At 34.1% G+C, this 20,501-nt stretch overlaps 1 protein-coding gene and 1 pseudogene across 3 annotated transcripts in view; both read left to right on the top strand.

Moving 5' to 3' along the window:
• Positions 1 to 20,501, top strand: part of SPRED1 (sprouty related EVH1 domain containing 1) — a 111,552-nt gene that overhangs the window by 67,713 nt on the left and 23,338 nt on the right. For all 3 annotated transcript variants that reach the window (XM_054565604.1, XM_054565603.1, XM_054565602.1), the window contains 2 exons: positions 3,052 to 3,220; positions 5,491 to 5,540. In XM_054565604.1, coding sequence (XP_054421579.1) covers positions 3,052 to 3,220; positions 5,491 to 5,540 — 219 coding nt within the window. The remainder of the gene's footprint in view (positions 1 to 3,051; positions 3,221 to 5,490; positions 5,541 to 20,501) is intronic.
• LOC129064428 (nuclear receptor coactivator 4-like) lies at positions 14,916 to 18,047 on the top strand (annotated as a pseudogene).

The following is a 20,501-nucleotide window of genomic DNA, read 5'->3' as shown; positions in this document are numbered from 1 at the left end:
TATTAGATACATAAATGTTTGTTATATCCTCTTGCTTTCTTGTAACCTTTTTGATTTTGGTTATTTTTTATTTGTTTGGAATGTTTTTTTCTGTCTTTCATTTTGAACCTGCTCATTTCTTGATCTAAAGGGAGTTCATTGATGGCAACATACAGTTGGATCGCATGCATCGATCCATTCTGCTAATAATCTCTTATTTGGCTAGAAAGTTTAATTCATTTACATTTAAAGTAATTACTAATAAGGAGGGACTTCTGTTGTTGAACTATTTGTTTTCTATATGCCTTATAGCTTTGTAATTCCTCATTTCCTATATACCTGTCTTTTTTTGTGTTTAGTCAGTTGTTTGTAGTGAAATGCTTAAATTCCTTTCTCATTTACTTTTGTTTATATTCTTTAGCTGTTTTCTTTGTAGTTATAGATATTACAGTAACATTTTAAAGTTATAACACTCTAATTGAATTTATACTAGTTTAATTTTAATAACATACAAAAACTACTTCTTTACAGCTTCATCCTCACCCCTCTCAGTTGTTAATGTCACAAAATTATATCTTCATATATTGTGTGCCCAGAATCAGGAAGAAATAACTCTTTTAAATATATTAGTCTCTTAAATTTTATAAATAACAATATTTGGAGTTACAAACTAAAGTTATACTAATAATAACTAGGTTTTACTTCAGTAATTGTTTTTCTTTTATTTAAATATATTAGTCTCTTAAATTGTACAGAAACAAAAATTGCAGTTATAAACCATTGTTACAATGATACTGTTGTTATGGTTGCACGTGCATTTACCTTTATTGAAATTTTTATTTCTGTATATAGCTTTAAACTATCTACTATCTACTGTCATCTCATCTCATAAGAATGACTCGACCATTTTTTTGCAGAGCAAATCTAGTGGGAGCAAACTCTCTCATCTTTTGTTTATCTTGGCATGTCTTAATTTTTCCTTCTCTTTTGAATGACAGTTTTCCCAGGTATAGGATTCTTGGTTGACAGTATTTTTTGTTTAGAACTTTGATGATATTAATCTGCCCAAGGTCTTCTGGCCTCCAAAGTCACTGAAGAGAAGTCAGTGGATATCCTCATTTAGGATCTCTTGTTTGTAATGATTACCTTCTCTTCTGCTTTTAGGATTCTCTCTGAATGCCTTTGGGTTCATCTGATTTGTAGTTTGTTGAGCTCCTTGCATGTGTATATTCATGTCTTTTATCAAATTTGGATAGTTTTCACCCTGGCCAGGTAGCTCAGTTGATAGAGCATTATTGTCCCCATACACCAAAGCTTCAGGTTTGATCTACAATCAGGGCACATACAAGACGCAATCAATGAATGCATCAATAAGTGGAAAAACAAAACCAATGTTTTTCTCTCCCTGACTCCCCAAAATCAATAAAATTTTTAAAAATTGGGAAAATTCCAACCATAGTTTCTATAAATATTCTCTCTGTTCCTTTCTCCCTCAATGGGTATGTTGCTTCTCTTAATGGTGTTTCATGGGTCCCTTAGGCTCTGCTGACTTTTCTTCATTCTTTTTTCTGTTACTCAGACCTAGTAATTTCTGTTACTCTGTTTTCAAGTCCACTGATTTCTTTTTCTTCCTGCTCATCTGATTTTTTAATTCCTGTAGTGAATTTTTCATTGTAGTAATTGTACTTTTCAGCTCCAGAGTTTCCTTTTGGTTTTCTTTTTAAGTTTTTTCTTTTTTTATTGATATTTCTATTTTGTGCATACATTATTTTGTTGATTTTTCTCCATATCTTCATTTAGTTCTTTGAGCACCTGTAAGACAGTTTTTAAAAATTTTTTGAATTATAGTTGACATTCAGTATTGTATAACTTACAAAGTGAACCCCCCAATAAGTCTACTATACACCTGATGCCGTACATATTTATTGCAATATTGACTATATTCTCTATGCTATACTTTACATCCCTGTGACTGTTTTGTAACGGCCAATTTGTACTTTTTAAGACAGTTTTTAAAAAGCCTTTGTCTATTCTGCTGGGGGGGGTGGTTCTTTTTCAGTAACAGTTTCTGTTGATTTTTCCTCTTTTTAGCCAGTCTTACTTTACTGTTACTTTGTATGCTTTGGGATTTTTTTTGTTGAACACTCGTGTTTGAATCTAATAATGTTGTAACTTCAGAAATCAGATTGTCTCCACTCCACAGGTCTTCCTGATTTTGTTACATCGTCATCGTGATCATCATCAGTCTCTGTGTTGAGGATAAGAATAAGATACAAACATGTCTTCTCATGTCTTTTCTGAGCCTTTCCCTGAGTATAGATAGTCACTTTCTAATTTTTTCCATATATGTTGTTGTTGTTGAACATTTTAATCTTTAATGTCTGGGTTCCAAAATGGAAAAAAGTGGAAAATGACAGATTAAAAGAATGGCACTGCCCCTTTAAGTATCCTGGATGTCACTTCATTCTGATGGGGAAGGGCTTGCAACAATGAGAGAACATACAACAGCAGTGGCTACCCTCTTCTTTCTTTTTACCTCTATGTCCAGAAGCAGCAGTGATCAGAGCAGCTTGGATACCTGGTATTTGGAGAAGAGGATCCTTTTTACCCACCCTGGCTCCCACATTTTGTGTACACTGCTCTAGGAACACATGCCCAGCTCCCAGCCATGTCAGTTGGATGGGTTGCTGCTATTGTGCTAATAGTAGAAATTGATAGAAATTAACCACAATTTACTGTCCATGCTTTCCCCTGGAAGTTACAAGCCTTCAGTAGACTCCAGACTTACAACATAGTTACATCAGACAGATTTTGCCAATGCAGTTATTGTCCAGGTAGGAGGACAGATTCCTAGCAGTTCTTTGCCATCTTCCAGAATCCTCTTTAGTTGCGTCTTAATTTCTGCATTGAGCATCTTTGTAAAATAGATTCAGTAGCAAGACCTCTGTATTAATATAGGGTTGAAATACTCTTATTAAAATATAATAGCTCTTTTCTCCAGTTTGTATTTAAGAGATGCATTAGATGCATTTGATACATGTATAGTAATTTTTGGCATTTAACTTTTGGCAGGTGGTTTTGGAATGTATGCTTAAAAAGGACCTCATTTACAATAAGGTCACTCCAACATTTCACCACTGGAAGATTGATGACAAGAAATTTGGCCTTACCTTTCAAAGTCCTGCTGATGCTAGGGCTTTTGATAGAGGTATTCGAAGAGCTATAGAGGACATTTCTCAAGGTAACTTTTCTTGACTATTTTCTTAATTTGTTCATCAATTATATATAGTGGAGTTACAAAAGCAAGTCAGCTTTTGTGATATGTGATCAGGCTTTGAAAGTTCATTGTAGGTGAAGATAAAATAATGGACTTCTTAGTCTGTTTTATATTTGTTACATCACAATGTATACCAATTACATTTACTACCTTGAAGAGCCCAGCAGCAGCCTTCAGGTAATTTAGGTGTTTTCAGATAAGAGCTTAAAGAAGAGGGGAGCAGTCAGGTACAACTTTCAAAGTCCTTGTTTGTATGTTATATCAGTCATATTCTTATTTTAGTAATGATAAAAATAAAATTTCTAATGATAACATATAAGTAGACTTCATTTATTTTGTGGCAGAACACTTTTCTTTTTACCTGATTTCATTGTTGAGCATTGGCGGATACCACAACCCCATCTATCCGTTCCTAATATCTTTCTAATCTGTTAAGATGATTAATTCTGAAGTCTGCATGTTGTAAAGAGAGGAAGAGCATTATTTACATATAAGACTGGCTTCTGCATAATTAAACAAAAAGAAACTACATTCAGACCCATTTCTTCCTCTAAAACAGGTCAAAATTTGATTTGTTTTTCTAATTAAGAAGGAATGTTATCTCTATTAATAGCAATGACTTCTATATAAAATATCCAAATCAAGATATTAGAAACATTTTGATTTGTATATTTTTAATATAATACTATACAGAGAATTAGAAGAAATGAACTAATTATGAGACCATACACAAGAACATGGAAATACTTAGTATAGATTTGTATCGATAGTGCATGAAACTGTGGTTGACTAATCTATTTAGGTACTTTAAAAAAGTAGAGTTTGATAAATAATCATCTACTTCCAGTTCAAAAAAATTCTGTGAAATGATAGCAGTCATTTATTTTTATTATCAGTACCCATAAATTCTTTTTATGTCAGTGTTGTGATATGTGATCTTGGGCCCCTTTAATGTTGGCTGCATATATGAATTAACTAGGAGGTTTTTGAGAAATATAATAACTAGTTCCCACTCCTGGTCACTTGAATCAAACTATGACTCAAACTTATTCAAACTATGAATCAAACTAGGAGCTGACACTTTTTGTTTAAGTTCTAGACATTTCAGATGTGATGAGGGATTGTTATGCTAGCTGAATGATTGTATTATGACTTTAGAAAAACAAATGAATATGGATCCTCAGATTCTCTAGCAGAGGTTGTGGTTCTTAAATACTGCAAAAAACTTAAAAATAAAAAATACATCATTATCTATGCCTCACCTCACAGAGATTTCTGACATTAGTGGTTTGGTACTATACTCTAGTATCAGTATGTTTTTTAAAGTTTCCCAATTGATTTTGCTATTTAGCTAGTGGTAAAGAACCAGTACTTTAAAGAGAAAATCATTATTCAAACTCCTAGCCATGTAGAATAGGCTGCGGTATTCAACTTGTCTTATTATTTTTAAAAATTATTTTAATCATAGTGGTTAGCATTATTATCAGTCACCATATAAACTGATAGTTTCTCTACCTTAGCCTTCTGTGACAGTAAGGAGAATCTATGCAATGCTTTTCAAAGGGCTCATCTCCATGCTAGCTATATCTCTCAAGGGTAACATAAACTCAGAATTTATTGCTGGGACAAATCCCGTTTTTATTAATTTGTTGGAACTAAAGGCACTCTTGAACATAATGAAAATGCATACAGAGATATTGATGCACAAAGGTCAGTACAATTGGCCATTGACTATCAGTAGTAGAGTAAGGCTCTTTTGTTTATTTTTCTTACTATAGCAACTAAAATCTTACTTCTAGGTACTAAATACTGTTTCCTGGGTCAGAGTATTTTAAAAAATTGAAGAAATCATGCATGGGCATCACCTAAATGCCAGGGGAGTGTGATGTGTATACTCTAACTAGCAGTTTAAGTATTTCAAAGAAATCAGTAGCAGGGCTTGCTAGAAATAGTACACTTTCTCAGACACATACATACACACACACAAATAATAAAACATCTTTTTAGTAAGTAACTGGTAATTGACCTGCACAAGAGGAAAACATCTCTTTATTCTTTATTCTTCTAATAATGGGGCAAGTATGAGTGGCCAACATCTGACTGGTTGCCAGACAGCCCAGAATGGTCTCTGATTAGTCTCCTGTAGTATTGTAATCATATAATCAATGAGTCAATAACACTAAAATCTAAGGCAAAAATTCTATGTTTAATTAAACTTTTACCTGTTTTCTTAGGATGCCCAGGATTAAAAAATGAAACTGAAGGAGCAGAAGATGACTTACAAGTAAGTAGTTGGCTTGAAAGAAATTTTTTAAACATAAAAGATATAGAGGAAATGATGAGGCTTAATAAATAAATGACTCGTAAATTTTAAAGAAAATTTCTAAGACATTATATTTGTCAGGAAATATAAAGAAGCAGAACCAATATATGTATTTATGTACATATATAGAGAAAGTTGTTTTCATGTGGATATGTATATTTGTTTTGGTTTGAAGGAATTGGCTTGTGATTGTCAAGTCCAAAATCAGCAGTGTAGGCAGGCATGCTGGAAGTTCTGGTACTAGTTGATGTTTTGGTCATGAGTCAGAAGGCAGTCTCGAGGCAGACTTTCTTCTTGTCTTTAAGTGTTTTTATAATGAGATCCACCAACTTTATGGAAGGTAATCTTGACTCCGATTCTACTGGTTAAATGTTAGGCACATTGAAAATTATGTTCACAACAGTGTTGAGGCTGATGTTTGACCAAATACCTTGGCATCACAGATTAGACAAGTTGACACATAAAATTAACTATCACGTATATCTCACCCCTTAGGCAAGGTACTTCTCTAAAAAATTTACAGAAAAGGAATTGCAGATTTTTAATAAGCATACGGACATCCTTCTGTTTTATCTCACTGGTAATCAGCAATAAGTGTCAGTTGACATAATTTAGTTACCAAGTGACCAAAGGTTTAAAAACTGATGTTACCCCATACTGTGTCTGTCCGTTGAGATTGAGAGATTGTTGCCCTGTTGGAGAAAATGTAGATTGATAGATTCTTTCTAGAATGCAGTTTGGTAATTTGTTTTAAAAAGCCTTTAAATTAGAAACATTCATGCCTGTTAATCCAGTGCATCAATTTCCAGAAATCTATACTAAGGAAATAGAGATGCACAAAAAAATTTTATATGCAGATTTTTTAGGGTGTGTGTATAAAATATAAAAATAAACTAGCTAAATAGAAGAATGGGAATGGTTGAATTTAGGTATATTTTGTTATACAACTATTAAAATTTTATAATTTATCAACTTGCAATATGTTAAGCAATAACAACAGACAAAAAGTATATGGTGTTATCATTATTCAGCTAAAATGTTAATATTATTAGTTACTTTTGGATTTCGGGACTCTGAGCTACACCTTTTTTATTAGTACATCTCTGCATTTTTTAAGTTTGCTGCAATAACAATATTTTTAGAATGACACTAAAAGAACCCAAATTTGTATAAATATGTTGTATTAATGATCAATTATTTATGTTGTAAAAATAGTTGTGACCTAAAGACATGGACAAATATTTTATGTACATTTGCAGTCAGAATATGGAAATATTTTCATTTTATTTGAGAAATACAATAGTTTAAAGTAAAAAATAAATTGAGATCCATGATAACCACCATTCATATTTTTAGATACAGCCTTTGGGATTTTTCCTGTACACATAAATGTGTGCATACATGTATTATTGTATTACCATACTGTAATCTGTTTTTTTTATTTAAATAACATTTTCTGTTTTTCTAAATATGTTTTCAAGTTTAATTTCTATTAGTTTTGTTTTGTTTGTTTGTTTGTTTGTTTGTTTTTTAGTTAAGCTTATCCAAGGTTCCGTTTTGTTCTGGTATCAATCAAAATATGGGACTAGAAATGGGGAAACATGTTCTGAATTGCCTCCTATGATGAAAGTAAATTTGTTTAAAATTCAGCTTTAAAAGGTGGACCAAGAAATGTGGACATTGCTCATTCATAAGGTTGCCAGGAGTTGGGAGCCAACTAAATACACGTAACACACATACCAAAAAAAGGCGGGGAGAGATACTAAGAGGCTAGCAAATATGTTAGGTAAATTTTTCTGGGCAACCTATTTGAAAATTTTTCAAAAGCATCAGTGTCCAGTTCTTGCCAGTGTGGCTCAGTTGTTTGGAGCATTGTTAACCGAAAGGTTGCACGTTTGATTCCGGTCAGTGCACAAATTTATATTGCAGGTCCAGTCTCTGGTCTCGGCACACATACGGGAGGAAACCAGTCGGTGCTTCTCTTACTGATCTTTTTCTCTCCCTTCCTCTCTAAAAGCAATTAAAAAAAAAATGTCCTCAGGTGAGAAATAAAAAAATAAGAATCAACATCCAGAATTAAACTACCAAAAAAAAAACTTATAAAGTTACCATATTATTTCATGATATGGCAGTTTTTGCATGTCATTCTTATTTTGGAATAATATATTAGAGGTATAAAGTATTATAATTTCTTTACTGTATTAGGATAAAGTAAATCTTATTTCATAACTCACCTGTGGGTTTGGAATAAATATTTTGAAGTTATTTTGAGTACAGGTTGACTGATTTATGGAAGCGGTTATGCCAGGTTTATTACTTTTGGTGATTATTTTCAAAGGCAACTAAAATAGTTTTAAGAGAGTAACCCATTATCTAATTTTTTAAGCCCAAAGGAGGTGATGATTATGTTATATTTAGATCATAAATATTAAGGCATTAAACATCAGATTGGAGATTCTATCCATTTTGAGTATTTATTAATTCACTTAGCAAGTATTTGAGTACCTGTTTCAATAGCTATGCCAGACATTGATTATTTGCTGGAGGACAACTTTCTGCTTTCAGTATAACCAATATCCTTATCAATTATCATAAATCAACGGAAGACATTTACCTTCCTATTTCATATCTGCCTTTGAAGAGTTTCATAACACACTGTTTTTTGGATTTAGAATTTTATCTTGCCCATCTTTTATCCCTGATGTTTAGTACAGCATTGATCATGTTCATGGCTGTTACTTAAGAAAGGTTTATTGGAGAAAAAACTTCAAAATTAGGATTTTTTTAAACCTAAGCAGTAATGAGGTAGGAATGTTGTTTTCATTTAGTTTCTTTCTTTGACTAATTTAATGAGCCAGTTAAGGGTTTTTTACTTTGTTTTTTAATGCTTGCTTATATTTGTTTTAAAGTTAGTTTTATACTGTCTCTTTAACTGGAATTTTCCGTTACAATAGCTCTAATTGTTCAGATATGATAGATTGGCAGCAAAACCCATAAAGTTCACCTCATGACAAACTTGAGGTTGAAAGAGGAAAAGATCTCAGGTTTCATGCTTTTGGACAGCAGAAAGATGACACCTAATTGATCTGAAGTGAAAAGTTTTTGTATCTTTTCTTTTGGATGAGAAGTGCTTGACTAATTTATCCTTTTTTATATGGGGCAATGTCATTTCTGAGCCAAAAAAAAAAAGTCTTGTGATTTATATTTATTGTTTACAGCAATGACTTTTAATCTTTTCATCTCATGGCACATGTAAACTAATTACTACAATTCTGTGGCACACCAGAAAATACATATTTTGCCAATCTGACCTAAAAAACATATAATTTTGATTCATACCCACTGGACAGTTAATGTATTGTCCATTGTCATTTTTTTAATTTGACAGTCTAAGGGAAAGATTTCAGTGCCCCTGACTAACTAGTCAGGTATTGCATGTTTAAAAAATTGCTGCGGCACACTGGTTGAAAATTGCTGGTTTAAAGTAATTTTGCTCTGGGATAGGAGGATATAAATTGTTTGTGTGCTATTTTTCAAAGGTGGTAATATTTTAATGATGCTCTATATCTGAAAACTAAGTTAATGGAGATAGGTTTTATTTAGCTAGCAAAATGCGTTTTATATTTCAGTGACTTACTACCATTCTACATTAAGTACTATCCTATAGTTAAGTTCTCCAAATCTTAGTATATTTTAGAGTTTTATTTGTTATTAATAAGGGAGAAAAAAATATATAACCTTTTTGCAAATGTTTTGTCATTATTTAATTTTTTCCTTGATTCTTAGACTAGTACATCATGTAGAGTATCTGGATAGTTAGACAATTATAAAGAAATCAGGAATTGTTTCTTCACAACTAGAGATAACTGCTATTAATATTTTAGATACTCTAGCCTAGGTTTTTTTTTTTAATTCTTGCATGTTTTATTTAAATACATACTTCTCTTTAAGAGCACCATCAGGATCAATTTCTTCCATTTTTATTGTGTTTCGTTAGGATTTTTGTTTGTATTGGTAATGGTGGTGGTGGTGGTGGTGGTGGTGGTGGTTGAATTTTAATAGCATAAGTCATAAAATTTGAACTCATACATAGTCTGACTTCACAGTCTTTGAATTTAGTCATTGTATTGTGTAATAGAACTAGAGATTATTTAATCAATCACATTTCATTCACCACTTATTTTCCATAGCTTTTTACATTAATTTTTATTGGTATTTCAGAATGGGACCTTAGGATAAAATTTTAGAAATAGATTTGCGAGTTAAAGGATTGAATAAAAATTTATATAGCTATCAGGAACTATGTAACTACTACCTATTAGTTTAGATTTACAGACAATAAACAACCTGAAAATCAAATACTGCTTTTAAGTCAAACTAGTTTCATTAGTAAGGTAGTTCAGTTTTTCTGTTGCTTAATCTTGGTGTAGAAGACTTGTTTTATTTATTTATTTATTTTTGCTGGGCATTATATCTTGTTACATTTCTCCTATTCCTTTTATATTATTTCATCACTGGTTATTGTATTCTGATTACTTAAACAAAATACTATGTATGTTATTAATGTTTTCAGACAAAGCTCATAGACAAATGTGAAATTAAAAACTCTGGGGTAATTATCTTAAACTAATCAAAAGTAACTAAAGAAATCTAATGAACTAATAGGAGACAGTCAGGTCAAATCTAAAATGAATTGGTATTGGATTGTTTATGGAATTGTTAGTCATTTTTCTTTCTTCTCTGTGCTAAGTTTGCATAATTTGAGTATATAATTTTAAATGCCAGAAATAACTTTGGTAGCATTTTCAACATACACAGTGCTAAAATATAACATTTCTTTATTGAAGAACATTTTAAAATTCTTCAGTCATGCTACAATAAACTAATAGTATAATTATTAAAAACAACTATTGTTGGATATAATGCATCCACACATTTTGAAACCTTGATTTGTGATAATGCAACTACAAGAATGAATTTTTTGAACAAAAAGTAGACTCTGATATCACTTTTTCACACTAGATTGATTATTTATTGGGAAGCATTCATTCAAAAAGGTTTGCAGAACAACACAAGTTTTTCTGTGCTTCAGAATTAATACAGGAAAAAGGGACAAAGGGAGGAGACAAGCAAAGTCTTTTTCTTTTCTCCACAGCTGTCATCTAGCCTCACATTCTGGCAGAGAGCTACAGTCTGAATTATTTTATTGCTTTACCCAGTATCCTTTTGCCTCTACACACAAAATTGCTATAGTAGTCTTGCAAAAAGAAAAAAAGGCTAAACAATCTCCTAGCAACCATGGGATAATAATTATTATAACAGCCTCTGAGAGTGAAACAGATTTCTGCTGTATGTTAAAATTGGCATGGGTTACTTTATGGATAATATGAGCTTATGCTACCACATTACAGAAAACATTGAATGTGAGTATATATAACCGTGATATACAATTTTTTAAAAGCTGAACATCATGCAAATATATGTGCAGTCTTTATGCATGTTATATATTAAATTCTCTGCTCTTGAGTAAGACTCGGCATTTCCCATCACCTAACTTTGATATGTCCATGTTCCTATAGTAGTTTTTAAAGGGTTAAAATCCAGTAAAAACCATTCAAACTTGACTAAGCCTGAACAATTTTTACTCATTCATATCCAAATTAAGAAGATGTTTCAGTTATTATTAATTTTACTTATGGAAATGGTGCAGAGGTAATCTTTTGAGAAAATAAAAATAAAAATGTTTTTCTTAATTAGACTGGCAATGATTGGTGATAACACCTAGTATGGGAAGAGATGTGGAAAAATGGTCCCTTTATGCTATACTACTGATGGATTTTCAAATGATACATAAGCTTGCCAGGGGGTGGCTTTGTAATATAATTGGAATACATGCATATCCTTTATTCTGTAATTTTATGTATGGAAATTAATCCTAAAGAAATAATATTACCAGTGCACCAACATGTATTTAAAGGAGTTGTGCATTGCTATGTACGTAACAAAATGTTGGAAACTATCTAATGCCCACATGTAGACTATTGCCTACAGAATACATGACATAAAAATACTGAACTTCTTTGCAGCCATTTCAAATCACATGTACATCTTTACATAGTGACATAGGGAGAGGTCCACTATAAATAAAGAAGTAAAAAAAGGCACTATGTAGCTCTAAAATATAAATGAAATCAAATTATACATAGGGAGTAACCATATATGCCTGCATTAAGAAGTCTAGAAAGATGTATCAGATATTAATAGGTGTTATTTCAAGGGAGTTGGATTATGGGAATATTTTAAGTATACTTTATTCGTTATGCTATTATAGTTGTCCCAGTTTTCCTCCTTTACCACAGCTCCTCTTGGTACAACCCTTCCCTCCAGGATTGCCCACCCTTAGTTCATGCCCATGGGTTGTGCATATAAGTTCTTTGGCTTCTCCATTCCCTATACTATTCTTCACCCTGTTTTGTACCTATCAGTTATGCTTCCTAATCTCTGTCTCTTTTCCACCATTTTTCCCTTCTCCTTCTCAGCTGATAACCCTTCAAATGATCTCCATATCTATCATTTTGTTCCCATTCTGGTTGTTTGCTTAGTTTGTTTTTCTTTTTTAGATTCAATTTATGATACTTGTGAATTTGTTGTTATTTTACTGTTTATAGTTTTGATCTTTTCTTAGATAAATCCCTTTAACATTCATATAATAAAGGTTTGGTGATGATGAACTCCTTTAGCTTTTTCTTGTCTGGGAAGCACTTTATCTGCCCTTCCATTCTAAATTATAGCTTTGCTGGATAGAGTAATCTTGGTTGTAGGTCCTTGCTTTTCATCTCTGAATACTTCTTGCCATTCCCTTCTAGACTGCAAAGTTTCATTTGAGAAATTAGCTGACATTTTTATGGAAACTCCTTTGTTGGTAACTCTGCTTTTCTCTTTCTGCTTTTAAGATTCTCTTTATCTTTCACCTTTGACATTTGGATTATGATGTGTCTTGGTGTGGGCCTTTTTGGGTACAACTTGTTTGAGACTCTCTGTGCTTCCTGGACTTGTATGTCTATTTCCTTCACCAAATTAGGGAGATTTTCTTTCATTCTTTTCAAGTAAGTTTTTGATTTTTTTGCTTTTCCTCTTTTCCTTCTGGCATCCCTGTGATTCCAATGTTGGTGCTTTTGGAGATGTCCCAGAGTTTTCCTATTCTCTCCTCATTTCTTTGAATTCTTGTTTCATCATAATGTTCTGGTTGACTGTTGATTTCTTCCTTATGTTCCAAATCGTTGATTTGAACCCTGGCTTTCATCCTTTATATTTTGCCATATTCAGTGAGTTCTTTGAGCATTCTTATCACCAGTGTTTTGAACTGTGCATATGATAGGCTTGCTATCTCCATTTTGTTTAGTTCTTTTTCTGGGGTCTTATTCTGTTCTTTCATTTGAGCCATATTTCTTTATCTCCTCAATTTGGCAGCCCCCCTTTGTTTGTTTCTGTGTATTAAGTAGAGCTCCTTTGACTCCCTGTCTTTGGCGCACCTGTTATGTTGTGTGGGGCGGAGCCTTAGGTGTAATCACCAGGGCCAGTGACCTGCTTCACAGCTTTGTTGTTCTATATGTAGGGGAAAGGTTGGAAAGGGCACAGTGCCACTGCCTGGCTGCTCGAGGCTTACTCAATACTTTCCCCATTTCCTGTCACTTCACCCACATCCTGTATGCAATTGGTGCACATCTAGCTGTTGCCCTGATGGTGGTTCCCAGAGTGATTGGGTTTGCCTACATTGTAGGACTGTGCAGGCCCTTTAAATGGACTCTCCTGAGAGACTGGCAGTTTCTTCCACTGCCCCAACCCCCACTGGTTTTTACAGCCAGAAGTTAGGAGGCTTTATTTTTCTGGTACTGGAACCCTGGGCTGCATGGTGTGGCCTGGGACTGGGATCTGTCCCTCCCCAGGTGTTTCTCCAGAGTTTTATCCACCAGACATGAGTGTGGGACCACCTGTTCTGCTGGCTGCTGCCACCACCACATCGTGTCCTCTGTCCCAGCTCCCCATCATTCCTGCCCCTTTTACTTGTCTGGATGAATATGGCTTCTTTAAATCCTTGGTTGTCAAACTTCTATACAGTTTGAATTTCTGGTGATTCTGGGTGTTTTTTGTTTTGAGGTTACAAAGCATGTCTATGTTTCCATCTTGACCAGAAGTTCACGTTCAACCAGGAAGTATTATTTTTGTGTAATTTGAACTTTTAACAATTACTGAAATTAATTCTTCTGTGCATGAAGGTTTTTTGTTGAGTTTTTTCCTATTTTTTTTCCTATTATACCAGATTTGTTCTCAAGGGTCTATGTGAATGTGATCTAATTTGTGCATTTTTGCACATCACACATTGTTTATAGGGTATTCACTCTGTGCCAGGCACAGTTTAAGCTCTAAGGATAAAACACAGAGCCAGTACTGCTTTATAGGAGAAATATAAATAAGAGAATCCTTAGAATATAAGGTGACAGATACAGGTATTTTTCAGGAAGTTCAGAGGAAAGAGTGATTAATTTGGGAGTGGAGCAACAAAGACTTTGAGGAGTTTATGTCTGAGATTATAAAGGAATTTTGCTGGTAGAAAATTGAAGATAGTCATTGTGGGCAGAGGAAATGACATCAAGGATCAGAAGTGTAAAATGTCAGATGATACTAGAGAGAAACAAGTACATGGGTATTTCTGGAACAAAAAGAGATGAAGATGAAACAGTAGTAGGAGCCATGGTAAAAAGTAAAACTATGCATTCATTTGTTTGAACAGTCATCATTTTTCTTTGGTTCATTCTCAAAATTTCTTGTTCAGTAAAAATCGAGACTGATTCATTATCTTAGAAATTAAAATAGCACATAGATATATAAGAGTGAAAGTTGTGAAAACTTCTAGTCTTCGTGAAAATATGGAATATTGCTTATGGATATGTGAAGTATCACCTGGGAAAATAATTTTTATTATGTAAACTGGAATATAGTGTATATTCTGTAATCCATCATTTCCACTTTTTGGTATGTTAACACTGGTAGCTATCTACTATGAGGCCTGTACAAGAATGTTCTTAGCAGCATTGTTTGAAATAGCAGAAAAGTAATTTAGGCAAATTACTTAATCTCTGAACTTTAGTTTCTACAGACAGAACAGAGATGTAATAATAATATCCTATATACCTCCAAGGGTGGTGGGATTAAATGAGTTAACCCTTTGTAAACTGCCTGGTAAAATGTCTTGATACATAGAAAATGCTTGATATATTTTAGTTGTTATTGCTAAAAAGAAGTGAAAATGAATGAGCTATTGCTCCACATGTCAGCATGGATGAGTTTCAGCAAAAAAAGTTGAGCAAAAAAGGTAAGTCTCATAAGGCCCCGAATAGCATGGTGTCTGTCAGTCAAATAAAATTTAAAAGCATTTATAACTAAATATTGTGTGGGGAGAATACTTGTGTGGTAAAACTGTAATGAAGAATTCAGAAATGAAAAACAGAAAACTTCAAGATGATGTTTACCTGTTTGTAGAGGGGGGTTACTAATATGGAGAAACACATAGGAGTTATTTGTTGTATTGGTTATATTCTCAAGATTTCTTAAGTTGTGTGACAAATATTTATTCACCTGTCCCATCAATTAGACAGGATCATGTCATACTGACAGTTCTCTACCTAACTTTTCTTCATTTATCTTATGAGTGCATAGAATTGTCATATATTCATAAAATAGATTTTAAACCAATCCCCTGCTCATAATAGCCATAGGACATTTCCCTTTTTTCTTTTTTGTTAAAAATAGTGCTACTGTTATTATTTGTACATGTAGCTCTATATTCACCCTCTCAAAGTAGAACTGCATTCCCACCAACAGTGCAAAAGCATTCCTGTTCCTCCATACTCTTGCCAACATTGCATATTATTATTTATCTGTTCCATCTTTCTAGTCTTATAAAAATTGGCATGATATTTTTGTCTTTAACAGAATGAAATTGAACATCTTTTTTTATATTTATTGTCTATTTTTGCCCCTATGAAATAAAATTGGACTTACACCTTTTACATCAGTGTTTCCAGAAGGAGAGATTTTGTGTCTCTGGGCCTTTCATGTATTTTTTGAAAGTGTTCTTCAGGCAATACTAATTGTCTTTTATTGCCAGTATGTGCGAGGTCTCCTACTACAGCTTTATGATTGGGAACCTTAGAAGGACTCTAAGTAGAAAAATCAATCTTTTATATTTTTATGCTTATGATGAAATAAAATTTTATATACTGTTTAACACTAAACATTTCCCCACATAGTAGATACTATTCATAAGACTAACAATTTATTTAACTAAGTCTTATTTGGGGGCATCAAGGTTATTTCTTTAACTATCAAATATAATTCTGAGAAGCTGTTTGGCTTTTGGTATGTGTCAGGCGGTGTCTTTCCACCAAAGGTCCCCTTGGATTATCTGGAATTTACTTGTAACTGGAACAGTGAGCAGAATGACCAGAATGGGTCCAATAAGAGGGAACCCCTTTGATGTTTGTGATGCACAGAGGGATTTGGAGCTTGCTGTGGGCGGAGTTCTCCAGACTGAGTGGTAAATTAAGATAACTTGCAAGAGATTGAAGTCCATTTCACAGCTGCAGAAAGCCCACCACTTAGAATGCCTTCGAAGCCATGAGGTGTAGTTGTATGAACAGGCAGATCTCATCTATCAGCTTGAAGAGGAGACACTTCAGCAGCAGGTCCAACTGCTCTGCCAGTTACCGGGCCAGTTCAGTTATCTTATTCTTCAACTGGAGTGCACCTAAAACAAAGATCTAGCCAATCAAGTCTCCGTGTGCCTGGAGACACTGGGCAGTTTGTCTCACAAACCTGAAGATTCAACTGTCCTACTCTGTGAAGTAGACACAACTGCTGTGCACCAGACCATTACTATGTTTGGGTCCCTCAAGACCATCCACATTCCTCAGCACTTGATGTCTCATACTAGTTCATCAAATATTAGACCCTTCATGGAGCAGAACTCAACATTTGGTACCACAGCTGTCCCTCTTAGTGAATGGCTTCTTGGAAGCAAATCTGCCAATAGTCATCAGGCTTCTTACACACCCAGCCCCAGTCTCCAGGACTGGCTCACCCAAAATCAGACCTTGGAGAATAGTCAGACTTTGGAAAATAGACTTCTGCCAGAGCCTGCAATTTCTTTAATAATGTCTGGGGGAGCCTTTAAAGGGCTTGGAGAACTGATTCCACAAGAGGCAGCAACAAGAAGTTTCTGAAAAACCAAGTTACCAAAAGGGTAACAGCCATTCTACCACCAGTTCTTACTCCATAGATACCGAAAAGGTTAAAAATCTAGAGCTTCTTGATCACAGTCAGATGGACCGTTCTGATTGGCTGGTAACTCCCCAGGAATCCCAAAAGCTGGAAAAGCCTGGGAATGGCAGCTGTGAAACCAGTGAGAACTTTAACCTCTTGTTCCAGGTGTTCTAGTATCGTATAGAGTGAATGATTGGATTGCTAAGCCCAATTCCTATACCAGTTGTTGGGACAACCAGCCTTAAGGTGTGGAGATTGAAAACCTAGGCGATCTGAACTGCTTGAATGACCACATGGTGGCTAAGAAACCCTTACGCGCTCCCAGCATGATAATTGAGGATTGGCTCGTCCAGAACCATCAGGACCCAATATAACGTAGAGGAGGTCTGTCTGTAAAGCCAATGAGCCCTGTACAAGCTTTGCAGAGTGTGTATGTGATGAAAATTATGAGAGGGAAGCTGTTTGTAAATGGCTGCTGGAGAAAGAAACAAAAGATAAAAATGGTATGCCTGTGGAACAAAAACCTGAATCTGAGAAGTGTATAGATTCCCTGCATACATATGTGGCTCTGTCCTTTGAGAAAAGAGGAAACATAATAAGCTAAGGCACCAAAGGCAATGGCTCTTTCAAGAACTGCTGATTCCTTCAAAGTGATAAGGAACAGATTCCTTCGTAATGATAAGGAACAGTCCTTTGTCAGTGGCTCATCATGCTCTCATGCAAAGAAGGATATCCCAAGAAAGTGCCTAGTACTGAGGACAGAACTGGCAAACAAAAACTTATGAGCCCTATGGCCACTTCCTGGTGTCCCTTTAACACAGCTGACTGGGTCTTGCCAGGAAAGAAGACAGGAAACTTCAGCGAGTTATCCTCAGGAGAAGATAAGTGACTATTTCCATAGAAGGCCAAGGAAATATTACTTAATTCACCCCTATAGGAGGAATATAGCTTTCCCCTGGACTGTTAGGGCCTTCTAGCAGTTTGTGATCTCTTTGCCTGTATACCGCTTGAAGTTGATAAAGAAAAGTGGTTGTATTGAATTCCTCTACAGATGTGAAGGAGTGGAGTACTAGAGTCAAGCAACTTTTCTGCAAATTATCACACTTCCCATGAGCCAAAGTGACTGCAGTTTGCCAAATTATTGTGCCCTGGGTGTGACCAGCCAGCTTAGTTCTTTTCCCGCCTAATTTTGAACGAGTAAAGAGAAATAAGTTATCAAATTTTGAGTTACTGTGTAAAAGAAAAGGACTATTTGTTGATGATGAGGTGATTCAGTTTCTTCTCACAAAGTATTAACTTAATTCACCCCTAGTCTAGAAACACAGATTCTTGGCAAATATTTATTTCATAAGCCCCAGTGGCTCCTTAAATTAGTTTGTTACTAGTACATTAAAGCACTGTGGTTTGAAAAATGAAATAGTTCTATAATCAAGATGTTGATTAAAGCTATAAACTTCCTTAAAAATAATTCTGAGAAAAATATATTATTCCTTAATCTTTTTTCATGTTGTGCATTTTTTTTTCCGTACACTAGATTCAAGAAGTGGTCAAAATGTGTGAATGTTTTAAGTTTTTGATACATTTTATTAAAACAGTTTTTCAGAAATGGTTATTGCAGATTTTACTCCTGTATATAGAATTAGCAATGGATGAGAATGGCCATTTTTCTTATCACCACTTTTTTTTAACTTTGTTAACATACATCTAAATTTATAACTTTCTGAAAGAGAGATAATTAACTAGTAGAAAAATACTCTTTTCCAGTTTAGGATTCTTGAAAAATGTTAATTTGTTTCTCACAATTCATGCATAGCATGTGCCTTATCAATTGTAGCTCTGCATTTTCAAACAGTGAGGGTTTTTGGATTTTGTTTTCATTATGTCAGATACCTGAAAGATGTTTTCATTATTTTATAAGCTGAGACCCATTTAGGTGTATAGTTGAATTCACTGTGTGATTAATATTTTGAGTTAGTTAATAGGTTAATTTTAGCTATTTTGGTGAAAAATTTTAAACTGCTTTTTATACTCATTTTTTTTTTGTTTAATAACAAAACAGGAAACACTTGGGATATTTCTCTTTTAAAAAATGTGTTTAGTCTTAGTCAAAATGAAATGTACTACAGTTTAATATATGGGGTATAAGTAGAGTTAATCCAACTCAGTACGGTAAAACTAAATTATATATGTTTTACGTTTGTTTAGATACAGATTTTAAAGTAAGCTTTATTTTAAGTTTACAATTCTTAATTGACTCTTCAATTAGATTAGAATTCAGTAAAAACGACCTGATCCAAATAGTTGTCACCATTTAAAGCATAGTTACTTTATAATTATTACTGATTACAAGAATGGCAATTCATGCTTTTTTTTTGTAGTTTTTAATCGCTTGGATATCTTTTTTTTTTTAACTGTCACCTGAGGATATGTTTATTTGTTTTTAGAGGAGGACAGAGAGAAAGAAACATTGATGTGAGAGAGAATCATCCATCAGTTGCCTGCTACACACTCCCTGACCAGGGATTGAGCCCTCAACCTTTTGGTTTCCAGGATGATGCTCTAACTGAGTCACCCTGCCAGGGCCCTCCTGAGTACCTTAACTAACCCTGAGATTTTTAGTACAAAGTGTATACCCAACTTAAAATAAAAAATTGTGATTCAGCCCTGGCTGATGTGGCTCAGTGGATTAAGCACCGGCCTGTGAACCAAAGGGTCACTGGTTTGATTTCCAGTCAGGGCACATGCAAAGATTGTGGGCCAGGTCCCCAGTATGGGGCACTCAAGAGACCACCACACATTAATGTCTGTCTCCCTTTCTCACTGCCTTCCCCTCTCTCTAAAAATAAATAAATAAAATCTTTTTTTTTTTAAATTGTGATTCAAAGAGGTGAATTGCTTAAATTTTATACCCTAATTGGATAAGGTTTCAGTCTAAGCTGTTTCTCCCAGGGGTGTCTGATTTGCAGACTGCTGGCTGCATGAGCCTCAAGATGGCTGTGAATGCAGCCCAACACAAAATCATAAATTTACTTGAAACATTATGAGATTTTTTTGTGATTACATGTTACATTGTATTTAATGTGTGGCCCAAGACAGCTCTTCTTCCAGTGTGGCACAGAGATGACAAAAAGTTGGACACTCCTAAACCTTTTCTCCCCTGAGTGTTTTCTGCTATTCCGTTTGCTTAATTTTGGACAATCACTTGAGTTATTTATTTTAAGAATTCTCTGGAACAAATAAATGTGCTTTTACTATTTCAAATTTTAATCATGCATTTTGAAAAAATGTTTGATGGATACCAATATTTAGCCAACTCCTTTCCAGTAATTTTGCATTAATTGTTGCAACACATTTGGGCAACTGTTATGAAAATTAGCTAAATAGCAAGTAACTGCATTCAACATATTTAGTTTTAAATAACAGATTCTTATATATTTTTAAGTTTAATTTTGTATTCCCTGATAAAATAACAGCTCTTAATTTTCAGGACATTTCCACATGTATTATCCTCTTACTAAGTCCTGTGCCAATCCATGTCATGAAACAGTATAGCAATTACAATTATTTGATAATTGAGGCACTTGGGTTCCAAAGAAATTA

The sequence above is a fragment of the Pteronotus mesoamericanus genome, unplaced genomic scaffold, assembly GCF_021234165.1.
Source record: "Pteronotus mesoamericanus isolate MK-2021 breed Mesoamerican mustached bat unplaced genomic scaffold, CSHL_Meso_final contig_164, whole genome shotgun sequence".
NCBI classification, from domain to species: Eukaryota; Metazoa; Chordata; class Mammalia; order Chiroptera; family Mormoopidae; genus Pteronotus; species Pteronotus mesoamericanus.
Note: the sequence above shows the minus strand (reverse complement) of the source record. Positions and strands in the feature narration are given on the sequence as shown.